The sequence below is a fragment of the Carlito syrichta genome, unplaced genomic scaffold (genome assembly GCF_000164805.1).
Source record: "Carlito syrichta isolate Samal-C Ts95f unplaced genomic scaffold, Tarsius_syrichta-2.0.1 Scaffold309922, whole genome shotgun sequence".
Lineage (NCBI taxonomy): Eukaryota > Metazoa > Chordata > Mammalia > Primates > Tarsiidae > Carlito > Carlito syrichta.
The window spans coordinates 1,112,221-1,139,937 of NW_007254018.1; the positions used below are offsets into that span (position 1 = coordinate 1,112,221).

At 38.2% G+C, this 27,717-nt stretch overlaps 1 protein-coding gene across 1 annotated transcript in view; it reads left to right on the forward strand.

The window, feature by feature from the left end:
• The window catches only part of BTBD8 (BTB domain containing 8), an 82,369-nt gene that overhangs the window by 30,122 nt on the left and 24,530 nt on the right, over positions 1-27,717 (forward strand). The window contains exon 4 of the mRNA XM_008068275.1: positions 12,497-12,614. Within this exon, the coding sequence (XP_008066466.1) occupies positions 12,497-12,614 (118 nt within the window). The remainder of the gene's footprint in view (positions 1-12,496; positions 12,615-27,717) is intronic.

Genomic DNA, 27,717 nt, shown 5'->3' on the forward strand with positions numbered 1-27,717 from the left:
AGATCCAATGAATCGGAAGGGTGGGGCATAGGAACCATGCCATTTTTGATCAAAAACTGCTGAATACTCAGCACAGAATGGGCAGGTGTGCTTGTAAATCACCCATCATGAAATGAGCAAATGTAGTAAAAGATTCTCCCCCGCCAAAAAAATTCACTGAAACTGAATGCAGCCTCTCATAATGCTAACTAATGTCGAGGGTTCCTAGAGCACTTATCTAGTGTGGGAAGCCTGTACTACAAGGGACTCAACCTCCAAAAGATAATTCCAGGTTTTTGGGGGCTTCTGCATCGAATAACCACATTTAGTGAAAAAAGACCTTGCTGGATTTAATTTAGTGATACAAGCAATTACTTGTACCTACATAGATATCTACAGGTCTTGAGTATGTAAAGCCTGGGAGCATAATATTAGATAGGCCTTCTATATCTGGTAGCAGTTAGGTTATTAATTGAAAAGTTGAGGGTACTGCTTTCAGTGAGTGTAGGAAAGCAAGTAGCAGTGATATCTAGAACGTCAAGGATAGCTTTTTACTCTTCCTTTGAGATTTCAGGGTGATTCTCATTGGAAACATGGAGAGGTATTGGCACGAGTAGATTTGTTTTCTTGTTTTGGAATTAACTCACAAACCCAACAGGTGCTCTATTTTTTGTTTGTTTGTTGTTTGCTAGAGTATGGGTCTTAGCTGAAGCCATCCTCAAATCATTGTCTTATGGATTTTCCTAATAGGAAATGAGAAGGATTAGGACTACAAGAAATAAGTGGGGGGGAAAGGATAAGGTTTTCATGATGGCAGAGAAGTCTTAATTCATGATCTTGGGAAACCATGGGTAAAATGCTGTCTGTTTTGGGGGAGAAACTTCCTAGTCAGCTTTGCCTTAAGGTCTCTTACGGGTGTATAGTTCCAAGAGTCTGGAGAGGCCCTCTTGAGTTGTGAGATATAAACCCACGGCTCAAGGCCTTGAAGTTTTGTGGCAGTGTGGGTAGTGAGAAGAATTTGATGCGATCCCTTCCAGTGAGGTTCAAGAGCAGTCTTCTCTGACATTGTTTCCAGACAATGTAGTCTCCGGATTCTAGACTGTGAAAGGTTTGGTTGTCCTTGGTCAGCAGATCACAGAGGGCTTCTTTTATTTATCTGTTGAAAATACACTTGGGCATAAAGCCTTAAAATCTTGCAGTATTTAGTCATATCAGAATTTATAAGAATAGGAGGAGAGATACATGAGGTTCTATTAGAAGCATAGGCCTTCCAAGGGTCAGTCTGTGTTTTCCAGTGGAGGTGGATGTGATTGCCTTCAAGGCCAATGGTAATTAACCTTTGGGCAAGGTAATCCAATTGATTCAGTTAACTTTGCCAATTTCAGTTTAAAATACCATTTGTCCTTTTGAACTTTCCAGAAGAAGGAGGATGATAGGGATGACGGTAATGCCATTGTGTTTATAATATTCCTATTTTACTGCTTTATAACTTGGCCAATAAAGGTGTTTCTCTATTGCTGGAAAATAACTTTTTAACTAATGTCATAGCATTGGCTTTCCTACTTGTGAAAGCTTCTATCCAATCAGAAAACATACAAACTATTACAAGAACACATTACTATCCCATTTAAGGTGGCAGTTGAATAAAATCTATCTGTAAATGTTCAAATGGTCTGACAGGTGACAGAAATGTACCATCTGAAGTTTTGATTGCCCAGGATTATGAGTTTGACAAACCAGAGATTACATACTATTTTAGAACAGTTGTTGGACGCCAGTGCCTCACACTTGTGAGCCAGCACTTTGGGAGGCAGAGATAACAGGATTGCCTGATGCTAGGGGTTCGAGAGCAGCCTGGGCAACTTATTGAGACCTCGTCTCTACAATAAATCAAAAAAATTAACCAGGCGTGGTAGCGTGCGCCTGTAGTTCCAGCTACTTGGAAGGCAGAGGCAGAAGAATCACCTGAGCCCAGCAGATTAAGACTGCTATGGCCATGAGCATGCTACTGGGTGACAGAGTGGGACTCCAACTCAAAAAAACAAAAAACGAAAAACAGTCACCTCACCAATATTTTTAAATTATTTGTATCATTTAATCTACTTGATGAGTACAGAGTTTTCAATATGGAAATCTTTAAGGACTCAAGGAGGACCAGGTCACCATGTAGGCCCTCTTTGAGTCCAAACTTAACATTAAAATTCCAGATAACAATTTTGTTTTTCCAAATCAGGTGCATGGCACTATTTGTTAAATAGGTTATTATAGATTATTTGAGTAGGATCAATCTTAAAAAGTTCATTCAAATTGTATATTCTAATGGTTTCAATATTAGCTAACCTAGCATGAAAATCTGCGAAGGCATTTCCTTGATATTCAGTTAATTTTTATTTTGCTTGATATTGGGTTAGCAATTTTATAAATTAATCCATTTCTTTATTAGAGTTCTTCAAATGTTTACCCAGTCCAATGATGTGATCTTAAAGTTATTAGAAATCTGACTTGTTGGAGTCCTTTCCATGAATTGCCTCAAAGATAAAATACTTTAGGTTTATAGAAGGTGGACCCCCGCAAAAAATGGAATTATTTTTTGGAGGGTGGGTCCCTTGTAGTACTGGCTTCCTCTGCTAAGTAAGAGTTCTTGGACCCCATCAGCATCAGTATACCAACTTGCATGTTTGTGAAAGGCTGTGTTTGGCTTCAGTGAATTTTTTTTTTTTTTAGATTATTTCAACACATTTGCCTATTTCATGATGATTGACAAGCATACCTGACCATACCATGCTGAGTGTTTTCCAGTTTTTGACCAAAAATGGTATGACCCCTGTGCCCCACCCTCCTTATTCACCTGATCTCACCTCAAGCGAGTTTTTGTTTGCTTGTTTCCCCAGATGAAAAAAGAGGTGAAACAAAAAATGGTAGAAGTACTAAAAGCCATCAGAATTGACAAGTTCAAAAACTGTTTTGAGCAGTGGAAAAAGTGTCTTGATATGTATATTGCATCAAATAGAGAATACTTTGAAGGTGACTGAGATTTAAACATGTAAGAATAAATATACACTTTTTAATAAATAAATTCTACTTTTTGGGGGGTTCCCTCTCATAGTTTCATGCAGCAACTTCCAGGTAATTACCAGAGCAAAACCATTAACTGTCTGTGGATGACAAGACTTAAAATGGCCAAGGTTAAAGATTGGATGAGAGTTCATTGTATCAATGAGGCAGTAAAATCTTAGTTATTTCTGAGGCCTACAGCATTTTAAGATAATAACTAGTATGATGACTGATAATGTTATAGTAGAATTATAAGATTTCTAGGCATTTCTTACAATTTCTGTAACATATTAATAATACATTCATACAAATGTAACTCAAAGAAGATTAAATATAATTTCTTATTTAACAGTGATTTCCATGCAAATTTAACAAGTAAAATGAGTCTAATTAGCTTAATATCTTTCTTTTTATAAGGTGAGAGGAATAAATTGAGTTATGCAAGGGACCCTTTGGAAACTCCCAAAGTTAACTCAAGGTCAAAAAAGACTTTGATTTGGGAAGTTTGTCAAAAATATTAAGGATTTTACTTATTTATTTGAGCCAGAGTCTCACTCTGTTGCCCAGGCTGGAATGCAGTGGCACACTCACAGCCACCACAGCCTCGACCTACTAGGCTCAGGTGATCCTTCTATCTCAGCCTTCCCAGTAGTTGGAACCACAGGCATGCGCCACCACACCCAGCTAATTTTTTGGTTTATTGTAGAGATGAGGTCTCACCAAGTTGCCCACACTGGTCTCGAACCCCTGGACTCCAGCAGTCCTCTCGCCTCCACTTCCCAAAGTGCTGGGATTACAGATATGAGCCACTGTGCCCAGCAATATTAAGGATTTAAAACATTAAATTGGGTTACAGGTCACTGTAAAATTACAGTCATTTATTTAACCTGCCTACTAGTTAAAAGACTTCAAAGTCAAATACAGAAAGTTACATAGGTATAGAAAAACCGAAGCTCTTTTAATAGAGAAATCTCAGTTTTCTTAAATAATCCAAGACCTAATAAAGCAAGAGTAGACCAGTACTCCAGGAAAACTTTGTACTAGTATACTTTTGATATTAAAGCTCATCATTTAAAAAAAGTATCATAGCTTTAAACCTTAAACCTCTTATAACTTACTTATATCCATTCAGCTTTGTCCTATACTCTTCCCCTTTCTACTGTGGAATAGCATTCTACTTGAGGACAAAAGTTACTATCCTTTTCTCTTAATCACAAAGTTAACAACAGCAAACACATCCTCATACCTTGTCACTTAATTTACCAAAAACATGTCTTACTTTCCTTGCATGCAGAGTTGCTTCCCTTATTATCTTTAGTTTTAACTGTCTGTCACATCAACATTCTGTAGATTGGCAAATCTGTGAATCGTAATTTCTAGACGCATGTACTTCCTCATAGTCCAGTTTTTCAACATGGCACAGGATGTGTTTGCTAAAAGAGACCCAGATAGCTTTAGTTTTTTCATAAGAAGAAGCCAAAGATGGAAAAACTTATATTCAGCACTTAACGTTTCAGTGTTTTATCTTATTTAGAAATGATCTAGATAGTCAACAAATATCCATCATTTGATTTATCAAAACTCCAAGTATGTAAGTTACCAGAGAGATTTGGGAAGCTATTTTTAAATAGACATTACACAAAACACAACTAGCCATCATCAAGTGGCTTCCATGTTAGCCCTTTTTGACAGCATATATATGTAAGGCAGTCATCACAAAAGCAAGAATCCTGATAAGGACATGGGTCTGTATTGTTTTAGTGCTGTGCTTGATATGCGTAAAGTAATGGACCTTACACTTCCTCTGACACATTTTTCTTAGGTTGAACTTATAGTTCTATCATCTTAAGCATTTAGAAACATTTTGGGTTGGTTGCTGTCATTCTGTTAGGCTAGACAGGCAGTTAGGCAGACAGGAGCAGGTTGAAGGGAAGGCTCTGGAGGGTGACACCCTGAAGGAAGGAATATCCAACGTCATTTACTCCAGGGCCATAACTATCAACCTGTGGCTGATAACATCCTGGAAAGGAGGACAAACAGAACAAAGAGGGAATTCCATGGGGCTGTGTAGGCCCCTAAAAACCAATTTGTCCACTATATAACCTTCCTGGGTGGCAGCAATGAGCAACGTTTTCATTTGGTAGAATTCATAGTGATCACTGGGCCCTACACAGTCACAGAAGTCCTCAGTTAGGTGGGACGGCCCAAAGAAACCTGGAATTTATTAAAAATTGTGTATCTGACTGGGCATGGTGGCTCAGCCTGTAATCCTAGCACTTTGGGAGGCTGAGGTGAGAGGATTGTCTGAGCCCAGGAGTTGGAGACCAGCCTGGGCAATTTGATGAGACCTCATCTCTACAATAAATCACAAAAACTAGCCAGGCATGGTGGCTTGCGTCTGTAGTTCCAGCTACTTGGATGGCTGAGGTGGAAGGATTGCCTGAGCCCAGCAGTTTGAGGCTGCAGTGGCTGTGAGTGTGCCACTGCACTCCACCTGGGCAAAAAAGAGCGAGACTCCAACTCAGAAAAAAAATTGTGTATTTATTCTTACATGTTTAATTTTCAGTCACCTTTAGAGTACTCTCCGTTTGATGATTGCAAATGGAGATGCTTTTCCCCCAGCTCAAAATGGTTTTAGAACTCATCAATTTTGCTGCCTTATAGTGTTTCTGCTGTTTTCATTTTTCCTCTTCCATATCAGTAAAACATTTCTTTCTTTTTTTTGTTTTTTGTTTTTTGAGTTGAAGTCTCACTCTGTTGCCCAGACTGGAGTGCAGTGGCCGCTCCCGGCCACTGTAGCCTTGACCTGCTGGGGTCTAGCAATCCTTCCGCCTCAGCCTTCCAAGTAGCTGGAACTACAGGCATGCACTACCATGCCCAGCTGATTTTTTGATTTATTGTAGAGATGAGGTCTCGCCAAGTTGCCCAGGCGGGTCGTGAACCCGCGGGAAACATTTCTTTTTGAGGATTTTTTTCATCCAGGTAAACAAAAAAAAGTAACTTGGAGTGAGATCAGGTGATTAGGGAGGGTGGGGCATGGGGGTCATCCCCTCTTTGGTCAAAAACTACTAAACACTCAGCACAGTGTGGGCAAGTGCACCTGTAAATCATGAAATGGGCAAATGCCTTGAAAGAATCTCCCCTCGAAAATTCATTGAAGCCCAACGCACCCTCTCACAATGCTAGCTGGTACACGAATGCTGATGGGTTCCTAGAACACTTACCTAGCAGGAAAGCCAGTACTACAAGGGGCCCACCCTTCAAAAGATAATTCCAGTTTTTTAGAGTGCCCCCTCATATATAATATCCCGAACCCTGAGCAGAGACTATGCAGAATCAGGAAGGAGACCAGTGAGGAGCCCCCCCCATCCCACAAAAGAGTCAAAAAGTATGAAAACACAGCACAAAAGGCCCTTAGGGCTGTTGCCTGCTGTCAGCCCACTCTGTCCTTTTTCGGAGAACTTTCCCTTGCTTAACTGCCCTATCTCTTGGTTGCAATCTGTCCTCCAAGGAGACAAGAACTAGGATGTGCTACCAGGTTGGTAACCAATTCCAAGCGTTTAAGGAGTATTTAATTTATATAAGCCCCCCCCTTTTGTTTTTTTTAAATGAGTCTCACCGTCGCCCAGGCTAGAGTGCAGTGGCACACTTATGGCCACCGCAGCCTCAACCTGCAGGGCTCAGGTGATCCTTCTGCCTCAGCCTTCCTAGTAGCTGGCATGATAGTCACTTGTCACCATGCCTTGCTGTTTTTGGTTTACTGTAGAGAGGAGTTCTTGCCAAGTTGCCTCGGCTGGTCTCCAACTCCTGGGCTCAGGCAGTCCTCTCACCTTTGTCTCCCAAAGAAGTACTTGTTTTTCTTTAAGTCAGTTAAGTAGAGCTCTTATAGTTTTGGCAGCATCATCTGGAGATAGAAAAATAATATATATTTTTATATATGTGTCTATATTTAATATGCAACTACATGTACAGTATGTTTCCTATATATAGATACAGTATGCTTTATATGTGTGTGTGTATATATATATATAAAGTTTATTTGAGCCAAGTTTGAGGATAGCAACCCAGAAGACATAGATTCAAGTTGCCCTGATTATAGGCTTCAGTTAGCAGCAATTATAAGTGGAATTTTTTTTTTTTTTTGAATTGGAGCCTCAATCTGTCACCCAGGCACATATACGGCCACTGCAGTCTCAACCTGCTGGACTCTGGTGATCCTTCCTCCTCAGCCTTCCAAGTAGCTGGAACTGCACGTACACGCTACTACGCCCAACTAATTTTTTGATTTTTTTTTATTGTAGAAATGAGATCTCGCCAAGTTGCCCAGGCTGGCCTTGAACTCGCGGGTTCAGGCAATCTACTCGCCTTGGCCTCCCAAAATGCTGGGATTACAGGCTGAGCCACCAAGCCCAGCATATAAGTGGAATTTTAAAGGAAAAAAAAAGGGGCAGTTCTTAAGTTGCTTACCAAGAATTTATATTGGTTCATTAAAATAATATAAGCTATTGATGAGCTAACTATACATTATTCTTTGTATCCCAGATTCCAGGAACTTGAAGAAAATGAGTGAGGGTCACATTTTGCAACTTGTAGTAATATTTTAGGTAATTTATCAGCTAGTCTGTAAACTACAGGGAAGAAAATAACAACAGCAATAACAACAAAAAACCAAAATGCTTTTATATAATTAATCCCAGGCTTGAGTGGGGGCGGGTATGACTGAAGTCTCATACTCAAGTCTCTCTGGGCCTGATAAATGTTGCATATCTCACATTCTTAAGACTGTTCTGAGAAACTTTTTTTTCTCAATTCATGCTTACATATACATAAACACACAGAAAGAAGCAGATCTTAGAGCTTTCACTCTAAAACTCTAGCCATGTGCTAGTTGCTATAATACAAAACTCACTAGTTTAAAGGATTGGCAGTAACAGGACTCTGCCAGGGAAGGGAGGGGGAACACATAACATCAATAAGGGTATCTGATTTCAAACCAGGCGAAGTGGGGACCACAGAGAGGCCCAAACTTTACCTGTATGATGACCACTTGTATACCTAATCCTGAATTGTACCCCACATGTTTAAAATAAAAAAATAAATTTCAAAAGCTCACTAGTTTTTGGTTTTTTTTAAGTTGGATCTAACTTATGTTTCTAGCAGATGGAACTTAAGATTGCCAGCTCAGATGGCCAAATATTTCTATGAATATGGGAAAGACTTAAGATTTTTATTTGCCTATTTCTAAGTTATTTATTAATTTATTTTTCTTCTCATAATGAGTTCTCTCTCCTAAATTTGCATTTGCAAAGGAATAGCACTTAGGTAAGATGAGGTAGACAATTTACACCTCAAAGGCACAGAGCTTAGACTTCAGACTTAAATATCATCATTTACTGTAAAAAATAGGAGTATAGATGAATGCCAAATTAAAACAAAATGCCCAGGAAAAGTACCTAAAATAAAGATAAGGCTTGCTATGCAGATTTAAGCCCGGCCTCTTTATGTCTTTCTTTTTTTAATTTCTTATTTAAAGATGTGGGGTATAATTCAGTCAGTGTTAGGTACACAAATGTTCATTATGCCGGTAACCTCGTTGATGAGGCGTACCCACCCCCGGCAATTTCCCTCAACTGCCAATCCCACCCCCCAAGCCTTTTTCATTGAAAGAGTCTCTAGTGATTTTTGTCCTTCTCTCCCTGGTGCTGAGAGGGAGACACACTTATAAATGGAAATTTCCTTTATAGATGTGAATTTTTCTTACAAAAGAGTCTCAAAATAACTGAGTGTCAGGAGGGTATATTGTGAAAACTAATTCAGCTAGATAAAGGAGGTTTTCCAGTCTAGCTTCTGTTTTTTCACTAGATTACTGTAAGGGCAGAGCAGTCAAAACATTTCCTGTGCCTGGACTCAGCCTGGATAGACTAGAATGTTTTTACAAATAGTGCTTCTAGGCTTGCCTTGTAGTCAGAAATTGGTACGTCTTTTTTCTGTTCACAAAATTATTTGCAGGGCGCCAAGCAAGAAGAATCAGGCAACTCACGCTTAAGACCCTACCTCCTGGATAGGTTACAAGCAAAGGTTTTTAAAGGTGGGGTAAATTTCAGGAAAGCAGAAATTACAGGCAAGGTTGTGAATCCATACATGGAAGTTATACATTGGTTTGGCCTAAAAAAGGTGGCATATCTTGATGTGGGGGTTACAGTCCATAGGTGAATTCAAAGATTCTCCTGTCACATTTGGTTAAGGAAGCAAAGTTGTTTCTAAAAAGTTGGGGTTAGAAGAAAGGAATGTTAAGGTCTGGCTTGTGAGTGTGATTCTCTCCAGGTCCTTCAGGAAGAAATTTAGAACAAAGAATGGTGGTCAGAGTTTGGTCTTTAGTCCCCTCTTATCTGAAGTCTGTGTAACAACAGATGGTATTTTCTACTTGGTGGGGGTCCAGGTTTCTGAAAAACAACTTAGGGACATATGTTAAGATGTTATCTTTAGTTTTCATAGAAAAACATTTTATGTTAACTTTCTTGGCTATTGTTTTAAGCTATTATTATCTATTTATTGGGTTGCTCATTTATTGATAACTTCGTAAGACTTGCTAAGTGCCTGGGATTTCCCTTGAAGGAACTCAAGATTTTCTTTTATTTTCATGCTTGGAGAAGTCGTTCCAGGCCCCTAAGAGGGGCATTAGTAAAGCTTTGGGAAAATAGCAATCTCTGATTGGTCAACAACAGTGGCGGGCTAAATTAGTTCTAGAGTTGCAATATGTTATTTTAGCAATTGCATATAAAATTTGTCCCAGGTTACAACCAACAGTTTCAGCAGTCAGGCTTGCAGAGAATTACATCTCTGGAACAATATTATGAATCCTGAGTACTTATTCTCCCTGACCCTTCAACTGATTTATCTGGGTATGGCAAAAATGACCCAATGTGTATTGCTCAACTTTCACAGCTTCTAAGAGATCATTTGCTATTTTCCTATCTCTTTTTTTAGTCTATCCCCAAAAGATTGAGTACTTGGACCTGTAATATCTATCAAAGGTATCTCCCATTTGGCTTTAGCCATTCATTTACAGGTTTGGCCAGGTCTTAGTATAATGTGAATAAATTGGTAAAAATCAAGGAGTCCTGGATCTTGTGCTTCAGTGAGAATTCTAAATTCCTCAGCAAATTTCAGGGACGGGGGTGTTTCTTTGGGACAGGGAAACCTTTCACTATTGTTTTGAGCTCAAGATTTTGACCACAGTATAGAGGTGGTTAAAGAAGCAGGCTTGTTTGATCTGAGGGCCTAACTTTATAAAGTATATACTTTTTAAATTCAGGCTGGGAAGGTAAGAAAGTGAAAAGGTTATCAGATTCAGAGTAGGTAGAGAGGGATAAAGAGAAAGAGTGAAAGACAGTTAGTAAAAGAATCTTTTCTTTTTAATTCATCAATTAGTTGTTTAAGCTTCTCATTTGCCTTTGGTAATTATTCTTCCATAGAAACAATTTTTGATTCCTTTAGTCTTTTAGAAGCCTCTTTATACCAACTACAAATGCATCCCATTATTTCTGAGATGTTTGGAATCCCTCTCTTTTGTTCCCCAATGTGTCCCATAGATAAACAGTTTTGTTTATGTTCAAACATCCCAATTGTGGCTACCAAAACTCTAAATTATTTTTGGTGAGTTTCACCCTTTCTCTAGAAAAGGACAGGTTCCAAGATAGAGGAGTCCCAGACTCCTTGGATTCAGGTGAACTCTCTGTTCCTTGTCTTCTCATAACCTCATCCACTGGAGGTCTCCCTATTGGGCAGTCACGTTTTTGTGAAACCCCGTTTGATATCTAAGGTGTCCCTGTTGGATTTAGTCCAATTATGTGATGCCTTCCAAACCTGGTCTGGATCAAAAACAACCTAGGAGAACTTGACCCTAGTTATGGAGCTCATATCCAAGAGGTACTTACTGGTGGTGACCTCCAAACACTCAGTGACTCAACAGGGTACTTAAACCTTTTTATGTGTTAAACCCAGAGGTTATCATCATCAAGGGTCTTCTTTAGATCCCACTTCTGACCCTTAATCTGTTAAAAGAAAAAAACTTTAGACAAACTCAATTCTTTAGACAAAACTTTAGACAAACTAAATTCATTCATGAACCAGATGAGGTTTGGAGAGCTCCACTCTACAACGCTGGCAGTGAATATTTATAGATAGAACATGGAAGTCAAGTACAGAAATGCCTTGATTGGTTACAGCTAAGTGTTTGCTTTGTCAGGGCATGGTCTGATCAGTTGGCTGCCTGTGACTGTCTAAAGCCAATCAAAATACATACCATTGTTTCTGAGATGTTTGGATTCTCTCTCTTTTTTTCCCCCAATGTGCCTCATAGATTTGACTTGAGATATGACCATCTATTACCAATTTAAAAAATACTCTTAAGTTAGGTTTTGGTTTGTTTATGCACTAAGTTAGGATGCATTTTATTATGTAGGAACTCAAAGTGCAAAGACAGTACCAGGTAAATTTAATTTAATAGAGTATAGTATTTTTCTTTTTGTATATCTGCTATGATATACAGTAATGTATATCTTCTATGAGCTATGATAAACAGGGTAGTATTTTTCTTTATATATATACCTGTCTTATATTTCATGTCCTACTATCTACGTGGTGAATCTTTTTAAATAGATTTTTTTTAATACTTCTATACTTCTTCATACTATGTATAGTACTAAATTTGTAGTAAGTACTCTAAAGTACCCATTGATTTCGGTTGAATTTTTATCAGTTTATACATCATCTATCCATGTTTTCATGAAGTAAGGAACAGGAAGGAATTATATAGTGGAAAGAATACCAAAATTGGAAAAATGTTAAAGTTTCTAACTCAGATGTTCATGAAGTGACTTCATTTTTGGTATATAATTTTGTACTAATATTACTTACATTTAAATATGTGTGTTTAAAAACATGCAGACATGTGCTATGTAATGACATTTTGGCCAATGACGGACCACATATTTGACACATAAGATTATAATACAGTATTTTTATTGTAGCTTTTCTATGCTTAGAAACATAAATACTTACTACTGTGTGATAGTTGCCAACAATATTCATTACAGTAACATGCTGTACAGGTTTGTAGCCCAGGAGTAATAGGTTATACCATTTAGGTTTGTGTAAGTACATTCTATGATGTCTGCACAATGATGAAATCACCCAACAACACATTTCTCAGAATGTATCCCCTTCATTAAGTGACGCCTGACTATATCTGTGTTTAATTTACATGTAAGTGGAAATATGTTTATTTTGAAGCAGAAAGTGTAGGTAATTTAACATTTTTGTTTTATCTTGAATTTCACTTAAATATTCTAGCTAACTGAGATAATTATGTGGAAAATTTTGCTAGTAAAAGAAAACAAACTTTTTGGATGTTTGTAATGTTAAATAAACTGTTTTTTAGTCTTGTTTTTCTTTTTTAAAGATACTTATGACTTGGAGCCTGCATCTGAATTAGGAGAAGATCTATTGAAGCTTTATGTGAAACCTTGTTGTCCAGATATTGATATTTTTGTTGATGGAAAACATTTTAAAGCTCACAGGTAAACAGACATGATTGATTTGGTGTCTTGGTTGTGACAGTAAAATGTAGAAGGGTGGCTGTCTTTTCCTTTTTTTTGTTTTGTTTTATATTTTATTTTCAAGATGTGGAGTACAAGTCAGGATTAGGCACATAAGTGATTTGCGTACAGGTGAAGTTTGGGCCTCAAATTGGTCCTCACTTTGCCTGGCTTAGGATCAGGAACCCTTATTGATGTTGTTTCCCACCCCCCACTCCTCTGGCAGTGTCCCACTACTGCCAATCCCTTTCTTGTTTTATGATAAATGTTCAGGGTCCACTTATGAGTGAGAACATGTGGCACTCCGTTCTTTGTTTCTGTAATAGATCACTGAGTCTGATAGACTCTAAATCCATCCAAGTTTCTGTGAAATCCATAGTTTTGTCCTTCTTTATGGCTGTGTAATAGTCCATCATATATATATATATATATATATATATATATCTCCCACATTTTTTTGTCCATTCCACTTTTGATGGGCAGCACAGTTGGTTTCGTGTTTTTACTATGGTGAGTGGCTGTCTTTTTTAACACGGTGGTTTTCAAATTCTGATTCATGTGAAGACCACAAAGATTCATGATGATGAATGTCTGGCAGAAGAAGAGGTTGGCTATCAGGCAGGGTTTCCTGCCTAGGGGTTCACACAGCGCACATGGGCCCACCCGGACAATGTGCATGTACATGTTTCAACCGGATCAGATCTCTTCTTATCTCCTTATCTCTGACTTGTGTTGGGCACGAACCTAAGATTTCATTTGAAGAAAATGTTCTGCTGCCTAAAATAGGTTTGAAAGCCACTGTCACAGAAAATGTAGTTAAATGCAGTTTTTAATTTTATAGGCATTGTCGTATTGAGAAGTATTATTTATACACGACTGACATGTATTTTCTCTCAGTGCATTTTGGCTCAAATTCTGTGATTCAAAATAGATGATACTCATGAATAGCATTGATTAGGAGGTTTAATATTTCAGTGTACTTTTTAAAAACCATTGTTCTGCTTTAGAATTGAGTTGTTTCGACATCCCAGGCTTTTAGATTTCAAATTAAAGCCTGCTGCCTGTGTTGGTCAGGCTCTTTTGATTGCAAGTAACTAAAATCTACTTAAAAGAAGAAAAAAGTTTAATAAGAAGTACGTATTATCTCTTGGAATTCAAGGGAAAGAAGCACAGCTGGGTCTCACTGTGGACTGGAATCAGAGCCAGAAAGCCGAGGAACCCAGACAGTTCTTCCCTCTCTTTGTGTTCCAAGTAAAATGTTTCTTTTCTTTTTCTTTTTCTTTTTTTTCTTTTCTCTTCTCTCTCTTTCTCCTTTTTTTTCCTCCTGTGGAGATGAGGTCTTGTTATGTTACTGGCTTCTGCACTCAGTCCCAAATAGAATGCTGATAAGAAGTTATTCTGGTGTTCCTGAATAGGAAAAACCAGATTATTTGTAGTGACAAGAAGCAGTCTTCTAGGTTCAAGTAAAAAGTCCTTAATGAAATTAGCCATGGGTTTAGGTTCAGGAATATACCAAAGCAAACAGTGGTGATATTTGTAATCTCAGAAATCACAGTGGTTTTGCCAGTTAATTGACAACGATACATTGCCAAACTCTAGGATTGCCAACTTGAGCCAGACTTTGTACTATTCAGAATTTGAGCTCTTCTCTCTGAGAACGTGTACTTTGTAAATATACATATACATATTTTCTTAATTCTTCTGAAATCGGCATTAAGTATTGTAGTATTCAGAATGTAATATAGATTGATCATTATGTTTTCCATATCATGGGTATATATTTCCTAAATCATGGTATGGCTATCTGTCTGCCTGCCTGCCTTCCTTTTTTTGGTCAACATAATTTTATTTTACAAATTAATTTAATCCTGTGTCCAGGTTTTTCTTGAGACCATATGGGCATCCAACCAAGTCTCTACTTGTAGAGCCCTTATGGTGTCGCCGTCCTGCAGAGAAAAAGGACCCCGTGACCATTTGCAGTATGTCCCCAAGCAGTGTTTAGATGTGGCCTGTTCCTGTGTGCTGCCTGACAGTGGTCTAACAGGACTATGTTTTAGGAGCTGGGTCTAGAATGTTTGGCTTGTATTCTAGGACAGTTCTTGCCCACATTTCTGGTTTATTTTGTTCACCCAGCAATAAAAAAAGAAATTCATCTTAACTAGAAAGGCAGTTTCCTGATAATATGTTTCAAGATTTCAGTTTTCCTACTTTGACATCCTTGTATGAATTAGCATAGCAGTTTCTACATCACAAGGTTGCCTTTCTAGTCCAGACTCCAATATCTATGTTTAGTACTAATTTTATTATGCAACTCAAGGAATATTATGTCGGTAGTTTAGAAAATACATATTCATAAAAGGCCTACATATTCATCTAAAGTCCAACATTGAGACTTTCTAAGTTGCTTCTTGTTCTCGATAAACATTGTCAGCAATTCTCCCAGTTGTGTGGCTTAAAATCCCTTTGCAACATGGCTGAGTTTTATTTGTTTGTTTGTTTGCTTGTTTTTTGAGTCAGAGTCTCGTTCTGTCAGCCAGGCCGGAGTGCAGTGACACGCTGCTCATGGCCACCACAGTCTCGACCTGCTGAACTCAGGTGATCCTTTCACTTCAGCCTTCCAAGTAGCTGGAACTACAGGCATGCACCACCACACCCAGCTAATTTTTGATTTTTTGAAGAGATGAGGTCTCATCATGTTGCCCAGGCTGGTCTTGAACCCATGGGCTCGGGCAATCCTCTCGTCTCTGCCTCCCAAAGTGCTGAGATTACAGACATGAGTCACCATGCCTGGCTAACATGGTTATTTTAACTTTTTAATTATATGTACTCATATACTGAACCATCAATGCAAGGACTTACAAAGGATCAAGATTTATTATTGAAATTGCACTCAGTTTAGGTCTTAACATTTAAAACAGTTTAGTTTGCTAGTTTAACATGTTCAAATTGGTATGGCTTTCTGTTGAGTTAATCTTTCTCAAAAACATCTCTGATCACATAGTTCTTTCAAGATTGTCTCTCCAGTTGCTGTATCCATTCTTGACCATGACCCTCAGCCCAGTGCCGGGAGCACTTTGTATGTTGAAAGATAGTCTGGTGCCAGTCACTTGCTTGTGGTGGCACAACTAAGCCAAAGAAGTAATTTGTCATAGAGTGGTCAAGAGTATGTGGTCTGTGAAGCCAATTTTTGTTGTTGTTGTTGTTCAGACAGGTTTTCACTCTGTTGCCCAGTTTGTAGTACTGTGGTACAACCATAGTTCACTGCAGCCTTAAACTCTGGGGCTCAAACAATCTTCTTGAGTAGCTAGGATTGCAGGTGGTTACCACCACACTTGGCTGAGTTTTAAATTTTTGTATAGGTGGGGTCTTGCTGTGTTACCTAGGCTAGTCTCAAACTCCTGGCCTCAAACAGTCCTCCCACTTCAGCCTCCCAAAGAGGTGTGATTACAAATGTGAGCCATCAGGCTTTACCCTGTCTGGGTTTTAATTCCAGTTCCACCATCACTAGCTGTGTGAATTTGGACAAGTCGTTTAACCGTTTATTCTGTGTTTTGGCATCCTCATCAAAGATGGGGATTATAACAGTACCCATCTCATAGGGTGATTGTGAGGATTAAATTATAGCAGTGTACCATATAATGATGTTTTGGTCATGACAGACTGCATATACAATGCTGATCCTGTAAGATTATAATGGAGCTGAAAAATTCTTATCACGTGGGGACGTCATAGCCGTCCTAATGTCCTAACTCAGTGCATTACTTTATGTTTATATGTTTGGATACACAGATATTTAACAAAGTGTCACAGTTCCCACAGTATTCAGTTAAGTTATGTGCTGTACAGTTTGTAGCCTATCTACAATAGGCTATACCATATAGCCTAGGTGTGTAGTAGGCTGTACCATCTAGGTTTATGTAAGCACACTCTGTGATATTCACAATGAAATACCTAATGACGCATTTCTTAGAACATGGTATAGCCCCATTATTAAGTGACTCATGCCTGCACTTATTACTTTTAAAGTACTTTGGAGACAGTTTGTTTTAGTATAGGGTAGATGTAGCTAGATACGTGTTTTTGAAGGCAGTTTTAAAACAGTGAAGTGTTTAGACATTTTTAATTGATACACGATCTTCACCTGACCAGCCAGGCACACTTTTAATTGATACATGATCTTCACCTGACCACTTTGCAGGCTGGAATGTGACTTTACCAGTGCAGCAAATCACAGGAACAATAGAGGATTACCCAAAACACAGACATGATGTTTTAAGAAAAGCCAAAATCCAGTTAGGCAATAACTCTAATTATTTAGAAGGTCCTGTGTCCTTAGAAAGTTGAGAGATGTTAATCAAACCTCGTGTATCTGCAGCCCACCACCTTAGCTCATCCAAGTTGAGAGATCAAAACTCGTGACCAAATACCTGCAGCTCACCACTCTTAAGCTAGTCCATGGTTAGCTTAAGTAATCAATGTAAAAGTATACAAAGCTTGTCAAAGGCAAGTGTGTGGTCTTTCTTCCAAGACACACATACGTCTGACGTGTCTTTCTTTCTCTCTCTCTAATAAATTCTGTTTTTAAACTATACCGGCTGCTCTGAAATTCCTTTCAGTAGTGGGCCAAAAAACAGGCAAGTGTGTGGTCTTTCTTCCAAGACACACATACGTCTGACGTGCCTTTCTCTCTCTCTCTGTAATAAATTCTGTTTTTAAACTATACCGGCCGCTCTGAAATTCCTTTCAGTAGTGGGCCAAAAAACTTATGGAGCATTACACCACTCCCCACCCCACAACACTTTGAAGAGTACCTGGCACATAAATAAGTATTGTATGTATTTGCTATCATCATCATCATTATCATCCAGGTGACAGGCCTTTGATACAAGCTTTTTTTTTTTTTTTTGAGTTGGAGTCTCACTCAGTCGCCCAGACTGGAGTGCAGTGGCACACTTGTGGCCACCGCAGCCTTGACCTGCTGGGCTCCGGCTATCCTTCCGCCTCAGCCTTCCAAGTAGCTGGAACTACAGGCGCATGCTACCATGCCCAGCTAATTTTTTGATTTATTGTAGAGATGAGGTCTCGCCAAGTTGCCCAGGTGGGTCTCAAACCTGTGGGCTCAGGCAATCCACTCACCTCAGCCTCCCAAAGGTGCCGGATTACAGGCTGAGCCACCAAGCCCGGTGATATAAGCTTTTATATAGATGGTAGCAACAGGTTCTATGCCCATTATTTATGCTAGGCAGGCAGAGAAATAGGCTCTGAATAATGTTGACCAAAAAATACCAAACTCTGTAAAATATCTTAAGATGGTTTATTCTTGAACCAAACTTGAGGACTTAAGCCCAGAACACCTATCCTCGGGAGGTCCTGACAAAGTGTGCTCAATGTAGCCAAATGGTGACTTGGTTATATTTTAGGAAGGTGGAAGTTACAAGAAATCATAAATGAACGTGAGATTTTTGTTGATTTGGCCCAGGAAGGAGGGGCATTTCCATGTAGGGGCTTGCAGGTCATAGGCAGATTCAAAGATTTCTTGACTGGCAATTTGTAGTCACTAAGGAATTTGAGAAATCAGTACAGGAGATGCTTAAGCTAACGGGAGAACTCCAGCTACTTAGATGAAGCCCTACATGTGGCAGACTTCAGAGAGGATAGATAAGTGTCTTGCAAGGCACTTAGAACTTACAAGGCTCCCTGGGGTCTGGGGATCCATAAGAGATAACTTTGCAGGGCCATAAGCATTTATTTGTTACGTTATACCAGCGTCAGGTTGGAGGGCAAACTTTAGGATATAGGGTAATAAGTAATAAAACTCTTCTGGTGAGTCCTTATCAGGCAGTGACTCCCCAAGCCTCTTAAATTAGGTTTAGTCCTCAATCATTTGCATTTTCCCCCAATCCAAGGAGGGATGGGGTAGGAATAGGCCTCCAGGGAAGGCCACATTTATTGCACTCTTCTCCCTCCACACAGGCCTCCCCTCTCTGAGACATAACTTTTCCACCCCTTCCTCATCTCTGTCCTTGTTTAACTCAACACTTCTGCTCGAAGCAGAAATCCATACAGAGACCCGCTGATGTCCATCCATGTTACCGCAGCCCCCAGAGGAGGGCACTCCCAGTGGGCAGTTTCAGGGGATCCTTGACTTCCTTGCAGACTATACCCAAAGTTGTAATCTCTATTTACTTCTCTTCTTAGTAATCATTCATTGGGTTGAGATGTGGTCAGGTTTCCCTCTAAAATGTAGGTTTCTCTGAATATTTAGTAAGTGGATACTGAGTCATAAGATTAATGATCTGTATGTCCTTGGGCACGGTAGGTGAAAGCTTTTTCAAAAGTGGTATGGTTTAGTAGTTCAGAAGTCAATCTTTCTGGGTTTAGATTGTGATTCTACCCCCTATCAGTTGTTAGGAAGTTATGTAATCTCTCCACGTCTCAATTTCTTTATCTGTAAAAGGAATAATAATAGTAATTATGGCATTGGATGGTTGTGAGGATTGAATCAGATAGTGCACATCAAGCACTTAGCATAATTCCCGGCACAGTGCAGCTCCCAATAGTAAATGTCAGTTGCTATAAGTATGTATTGGATGTCTGTAAAAGAGGCACACCGTTGCCTGTCCTTCCTTGTCTTCTAGCAGGGGTCAGCAAACTTTGACCCAAACGTGGTGAGTAGCCTGTTTTTGTATAAGTCAACAAAAGAGAAAGAAGACTAACAGGGACCTGGGGAGCCTAAAGTATTTACTATCTGGTGCCCTTTACAGAAAAAGATTGCTATTCCCCATCTCCAGTCTTCATGGGATTTCTAGAAAGTTTAAATGAAGTAAATATAATAAAATTTCAAATTACCATGCAATGAAGTGAGCTCCTAACATCTTACCATCAATTACTTTATACGTGATAAATGGTTAACCCTGTTTAAATTTGAGAGGTTTAAAATAATGATAAATTAGATGATGATCTAATTCAGAAGTTGATCTTTCTGGGTTTAGATTATGATCCCATCCCTTACGAATTGTTGGGAAGTTACTTAATCTTTCTAAGACCCAATTTTTTAATCTGTAAAAGGAATAATAATAGTCATTATGGTTTGGGATGGTTGTGAGGATTGAGTCAGATCTAGCTCATAAAATGCTTTTAGTGTTGCACCTGGCACAGTGTGTAAGCTTACACCTTAACATTCATTACTTTATTACTTAATATGACTTAATAAGTGGTAAGTTGTTAATCCTGTCCACTTGAAAGGTTTAAAATAATGATAAATTAGATGTGGGAACAATTGAGAGAAAAGAGGTGAACTGGTGCCATGGGCCTTCACAGGAGGTGCAATGGGGTAATTACGGACAAAACGCACTGGGTGCCTGAAGAGAGACACACCCTTGTAGTGGAAGCTGTAGTGGAAGCTCGGCTCTCCAGGTGCTCTTAGAGAACATGCCACACGTCAGACTGAACTCGGCAAAAAATCAAGGCTAGGAGAAAGTTGCCTAATGTACCTACGTGTTTCTGTCCCTATCAGTCGAACCTGTGCCTTCCAAGAGTCACTTGGGTTTGTTTCCAAACCTCCTATGCCATTTTAATTTTTTATTTTGATGATGAAATTTAATGAAATATATAAGCTAATGATACATGAAGTTGTTTTTTTTTTTTAATTGGAGTCTCATTCCATGGCCCAGGCTGGAGTACAGTGGCACGCTCATAGCCACCCCAGCACCAACCTGCTGGGCTCTGGTGATCCTTCCATCTCAGCCTTCCAAGTAGCTGGAACTACAGGTGTGCACTACCATGCCCAACTTTTAAAAAAATTTTTATTGCAGAGATGAGGTCTCACCAAATTGCCTGGGCTGGTCTCAAACCTGTGGGCTCAGGCAATCCACTTGTTTCGGCCTCCCAAAGTGCTGGGATTATAGACTGAGCCACTGAGCTTGGCCAATACATGAAGTGTTAAAAAATATAGGTATTGTTCCACTGAAAACTAAGGTTAGTCCTTTGGAAAGATTTAATAAGGGAGAGGCATAAAAAGTGCTATTGAATTTAGTACAGATAAAACAATAAAAAAAGTTTGAGGAGAAGTTGTAAAAATCTAGACTGGGGCTGGGTGCGGGCATTCATGCCTGTAATCCCAGCGCTTTGGGAGGCCAAGACAGGAAGATTGCTTGAGCCTAGGAGTTCAAGACCAGCCTGGACAACATAGTGAGACCTTGTTTCTACACAAATTTTAAAAATAGCCAGGCGGGCTGACACGTGCCTGTAGTCCCAGCTACTCAGGATGCTGAGGTGAGAGGATCACTTGAGCCCAGGAGGGCAAGCTGTGGTGAACTGTGATTGTGCCACTGCATTCCAGCTTGGGCGACAGCATGAGATCCTAACTCAAAAAAAAAAAAAAAAAATCTAGAATGATTGTATACTCTGATTGCTTTTAAAAGTTTCAAATTTCTTTCTTCACATTAGAGAAATTGGAACTAGACATCATAGTATACTAATATCTGTATATAGTTGTTAGAAAGATGAGGCTCCTATCAACAGACCTGTTTTTAAAAAAGAAAAAGATTGGCCTCATGGTGAAATATGTGTGAATGAATGAAGATTTGTTTTTAAGTTAGAGTAAAATGATTGTAATATACAGAAATAGTTTTTTTTTCATTTGTCTGATTTTTTTGATTAACCAAACAACTATTCGTCCTAATTGTTTGACTGATAGGGCATCTATTGCACTTTCCAGTTTAACTTAGAAAAGACTAGTCCTATGAAAGCTGTAGTCATTGGATGTCACAAAATTCTCAAGAGAAAGTTAACTTTCCTTTTATAAAGTTATGCTCTCAAAAACATTTGCTAAAAAGTATAATGAATGGATAATAGTGACAGCTACAAAAAGTTTGGATTCACTACTCTGGATGTAACCCCTATTCAGTTAAGTGGAACTAAAGCAAATATATATATGTATATATTCTGGGAACGAGAACACTTTAAAAATTAGTTCTGTACAGTTTCCTTCTCCGGAGCTACTCTGAGTAATCCCAGCCGTGATTCTGCCTGGAGTGTGAATCTAGTTCAGCCAACATTAGGAAGTATTGAATAACAATGTACTCAAGTAACAGCAAGGGGGAAATCAGGGCATCTTGATGAGCCAGAAGCAGCACTGTCTGTTGGAATTACATTCAATCAAAAGAAGCAATTCATTTTTGGTGTGTTAAAAAATAAAAAAATTGGCAAAGGTTTTTAATATCCTATGCCCTCTACAGCATTATATTTTAACCTGAGGCATGTGTCCTAATTAAATAGAAATGTTTTTCAGTTTCTGTTTCAAGGTCATGGTAATGGTTTAAGCCTCAGATGGTTTTACTCTTCCTCAGATGGAAATGACTGACATGCTGTGTTAGTTCAAGTCTTCTGAGAAGCAGACACTAAGATGGGATTAGACGTGCAAGAAGCTGATTAGGGCAAGTGCGCCTGAGAGAACATCGGGAGGAAGCCAGAGGAAACTGAGAGCTCTGAGACTGCAGCACTGAACTGACTTTGAGTGAAAGAGGCCAGGAAGGAAGTTAGGTTGGGCAGACACATCTCAGACTGCAGTGGAGGTCTAAGGAAAGCCAGGCAAGTTTATTGGAATGTTCCCAAGTCAAAGTCTCCATCAGAGAAATTTCTGTCTTTTAGGGATACACCTGCCTTGTTATTCCTGTGGTGCTCAGTCATGGGTAGGGAATAGCTTGTTACAAGATGGCCTCAGGACCAAGGTGGAATAGATTCCAGAATACTGTAGCTGGGGCTATAGGTAGTTATGCAGTCCAATATCAGAAGGGTGCATTCTTATGACAGTCTCACTTGTAAATCATGACATGCTATATATTTATATATCTTTACCACTAAGCATAGTCAGATAAAGCAAGCAGATGGAAGGATAGAATTCTAATAGTATCTTGCATTAAAAATTGTTTGAGCATTGATTATATCCCAGGCACTATGTTTGGTGCTGAGATTGAGATTCATAAAAACATAAAGAATGAAGTATAAAGGATTGAATGGATCATACATAATGAGATTCAGTGTGATTCATGTGTTAGAAAAGAATGCTGTGGAAAAAAGCCTGGTAGGATAACTAATAAACTGTTAACAGTGGATATTTGTATAGATTGGAATTGAAGTAAACAAGGAAATGGGTGAGAACCTTAAAATTTCACTTTATCCAGTTCTTCATTGAAGCTTATTACAAACATATTAACTTCATAATTTTAAAAAGTTTTTAAAATTTAGTTTTCCATGATTGAGGAAACAAATCATAGACTGTTTAATATTTATCTGTTCATATAGGCTCAATTAAATCCTAAGGTCACCACCTTTGGCCTCTTATATAGCAAAATAAAAGTCATCCATCAGCGAAGCCTCTGTCTCTAGGGATCACCTGCCTTATTATCCCTGCTGGGTTCAGTCATGGACAGGAACCAACTTTTGATGCATTAGCACTTGATTGTCAGCTTCTGTTACTTTTTCTCTTTCTTTTGCTTAGTTTGGGTTTAGTTTATGCATCCTTTTTATAGTTTGTTAAGGAGGAATCTGAAATCATTAATATGCAACCTTTTTTTCCCTCTAAGATAAGCACTAAATAAAAGTATTTTCTAATTTTCCTTTTGATTTCTTTTTTACCCATGGATTATCTAGAAGTGGGTTAAACTTCCAACTATTTGGAAATTTTCCAGATTTTTAAAAATTATTGTTTTCTAGTTTGATTCCATTGTGGTCATAAAACATAATTTATATTAGTTTAGTTCACTTACATTTATTGAGACTTGTTTGATGGCCCTGTCTTAGTGAATGTTCCACATGTACTTGAAAAGACTGCATATTCTGCTATACTGGGGTAGAGTGTTCTATAAATGAAAAAATTGGTTGATAGTGTTGTTCAAATCTCATGTATTCTTAACTGAATTTTTGTCTACCTGTTCTATTAATTACTGATAGAATAGTGACATCTCCAAGTAATGTGGATTTGTCTGTTTCTTCAGTTCTATCAGTTTTTGTTTCGTGCATTTTTTGCTCTGGTTATTTGGTACATACACATTTGGCATTGTTATTTCTTTATGGTGAATTAAGCCCTTTTTATTATGAACTATTCTTTTTTACTCAGTTAATACCTGTTGTTGTGAAGTTTACTTTGTATGATTAGTATAGCCACTCTAGCTTACTTATTAGTGTCTATATATTTGTATGGTATATCTTTTTACACACTTTTAGAGTCAGAGTCTCACTCTGTCACCTAGGCTGGAGTACAGAGTCACAATCACAGCACACCACTGCCTTGACCTCCTGAGCTCAGGTGATCTTTCTGACTCAGCCCCTTGAAGAGCTGGGACTGTAGACACATGTCACCACGCCCAGCTAATTTCTTAAATTTATGTAGAAACATGATCTCTCTTTGTTGCCTAGGCTGGTCTTGAACTCCTGGGCTCAAGTAATCCTCCTGCCTTGGCCTTCCAAAATGCTGGGATTATAAGTGTAAGTCACTGTACTCAGCCTCCTCAACTTTTATTTGTCTAGAATGTGATATGTCTCTTTTCTCTGACTGCTTTAAAATTTTATCTCTTTATAATATGTTTTCAGGCCAGGCATGCTGGCTCATCACTGTAATCCCAGCACTTTGGGAGGTTGAGGCAAGAGGATAGCTTGGCCCCAGGAGTTTAAAACCACCCTGGGCAACATAGAGAGACTGTGTCTCTACAAAAAAAATTTTTTTTTTTTAAATTAGCCAGGCATAGTGGCATGCACCTGTAGTCTCAGCCACTCTGGAGGCTGAGGTGGAAGGATTACCTGAGCCCAAGAGGTTGAGGCTGTGGGATCATGCCACTGCACCCCAACCTGGGCAACAAAGTGAAACTCCAACTTGAAAAAAAAGTACATACATATATACATATATAATGTATGTATGTATGTGTGTATATATATATATATATATAATTATATATATATAATGCATTTCCAGCAATTTTATTATTATGTACCTTATTATTTTAAACATGTTTATATTGCTTAGAGTTTGTTGAGCTTCTTAGACCCATGGGCTTGTGGTTTTTAAGAAATTTGGAAAATATATCACTATAACTTTTTTCAAATTTTCTTCTGTCTCCTCCTTTCTCTTCTTTCCACTTGGGACTTCAAATATATGTATGTTAGACTTCTTGATATTGTCCCACAGATCACTAAACCTCCTATTTTTTCTGTTTTCTTTTTTCTTCTTGTATTTTATTTGGATAATTTGTATTGCTATGTGTTATATGCATACAATTGTATAATTATATTGTGATGTTTTCTTTTTCAGCATCTAATTTTCTAAACTCATACAGTGAATTTTTCATTTCAGATACTATAATGTTCATCTTTAGAAGTTATGTTTTTTTATAAAAATATCTTTCATTTCTCTTTTCATTGGTTCTTTTTTTTTTTAAAGCCCTTAAGCATATTTATATGGCTTTTTAAAATGCTTTGTCTGCTAATTCCATCTTCTCTGTCATTTCTGGGTCTATTAATATTGTTCTCCATTGCTGTTGTTCTCCATTTTTGACTGTCTCCTTTTTGCTCCTAGTTTTTCTCATCAGTATGTGATGTGTGTCTTTTCTATATATTTTATATATTCTTGGAGCTCCTGTATCTTTCTCCTCAGCTTAGTGAGGCTGCCAGGTTCTGCTTTTGTTTGTCCTCTCTGTTCCTAGACTAGAAATTGCTTCTAGGAAGAAAAGCATCGTGATTATAGAACTTACCTCATTTACTTTCCTCTTTTTAGAGATCAGAGTCCTGAACTGCCCTTTTCTAGTGTCATATTTTGTTCAATTTTCTAGTTATTAATGGAGGGCAGACATCCAACACATACGGGTAGAAGCAGAACCCTAATTTTTTTTTAATTAATTAATTTTTTTTTTTTTTTTGAGTTGGAATCTCTATCACCCTGGCTGCAGTGCAGTGGCATGCTTACGGCCACCTCAGCTTCGACATGCTGAACTCAGATGATGCTCCTGCCTCAGCCTTCCAGGTAGCTGGAACTGCGGGCATGCACCACCACACCCAGCTAATTTTTGATTTATTGTAGAGATGAGGTCTCACTAAATTGCCCAGGCTGGTCTTGAGCTCACAGGCTCAGGCAATCCTCTGACCTCAGCCTCCCAAAGAGCTGGGATTACAGGCTTGAGCCACTGCACCCAGCAATACAACTAGATTATTTTGTCGTAGTCTGCATTCTGCACTGTGATGCATTTCTCTAATTCTATCCTGTGATCCCTGACCTCATAAATGTTTTTGTTTTAATTTGCTGACATTAAGGTTCACTTTCGCTGTCAAGGTCTGTGGGTTTTGATAAATTAATATTGTTCTATATCTTCCATTACAGTATCATACAGAATAGTTTCAACCAAAAAGCCCCTGTGCTTGATCCATTCAATTTTCTCCTCTCCCCAAGCCCTTGGCAATCTTTTTACTGTCTCCATGGTTTTGCCTTTTCCATAGTGGCATATAAGTGAAATCATATAGTATGAGTATTTAGCCTTTTCAGACTGGTTTCTTAGAGAAGGCTCACTAACAGGGGTACTACAATGTTCTCATGACAGTTAATTAAGCTGTTTATGGTTTAAACTGCTGAATATTATTTGAGCTATATAAAGCTTATTATATTTTAGTATGAACTAAATGAAGATTAAAACATGCTTAAGAAAAATGCACTGATCTCTGCATTATGTGTACAGTATTGGATTTTATTCATTTTGTTGCATTATTTTGAAAAAGTTATAATACTTATTTTTGACAAAAGATAAGAGTCATCCTTGTTTTTTGCGGCTTGATAGCTAATTTATTTTTAAATCTCAAGTAGCATTTCACCAAAGTTTGTTTATCCATTCGCCTTTGAGGGACATTATGGTGCTCTAGTTTTGGTGATTTTAAGTAAAGCTCTTATAGACATTTATTTGTAATTTTTTGTGTGGACGTACACTTTCAGATCAGTTGGGTAAATACCTAGGAGTATGACTGCTGGATCATATGATAAGTCTGTATTTAGCTTTGTAAAAAAACTGCCAACGTGTCTTTCAAAGCGTCTGTACCATTTTGCATCCCTACCAGCAATGAATGAGAGCTTCTGACCAGGCACAGTGGCTCAAGCCCGTAATTCCAGCCCTAGGGAGGCCAAGGCAGGAGACTCACTTGAGCCCAGGAGTTTGAGACCAGCCTATCAGTATTTACAAAATAGCTTTCTGATATTTTGGTTGAAATTTCCCAAACTTTTAAAATCATAAATTGGTGTTGAGTTTTGTCAAGTTTTTTCCTGTATCTATTTTTATGACCACAGGAGTTTTTCCTTCCTTTTGTTAATGTGCTAAATTATGTTGCTTGATTTTGGAATGGAAAGATAACTTCATTCTTGGAATAATTTCAATTTGGTTGTGATGTTGTATCCATTCTATTTATTGCTGTTTTCAGTTTGTTAATATTTTGTTTAGGATTCTTGCATCTATATTCATGAAAGAGATTGGCTTGTAGTTTTCCTTTTTTGTAATATCCTTCTCAGATCTCAAGATTATGTTGACTTTATAAAACAAGTTATAAGGTATCCCTTCTGTTATTCTTTAATTTGAGTAAGATTGTTTTTATCTCACTTTTATCTTCCTTAAATATTGTTAGAATTCACTAGGGAAGTCATAGTTGGCCTATTATTTTCTTTATTAAGTAGGTTTTATTTTCATTCTTTTTATGATTAAGTTAATTACATTGCAATGCATATAAAATCAAATGTAACATATATAAATGTAAATATAAAATTAAAAGTCCAGTTTGATGAGTTTTGACTAATGTATAAACCTGTTTAACTCCCACCACAATCAAAATACAGAAAATTTTCATCAACTAAAAAGTTCCCTTGTGCTCCTTTTCCATGAGCCTCTGCCCCTAGCCGCAGGCAACAACTGAGTTTCATATGCTCATTTGAATCTATCTATCTATCTGTCCTTGGTTGGTCTTCTGTTCACATCTTTTGCTCATTTTTTTTTTTTTTTTTTTGAGGCAGGGTCTCACTATGGTTGCCCAGGCTGGTGTTAAACTCTTGGGCTCAAGGGAT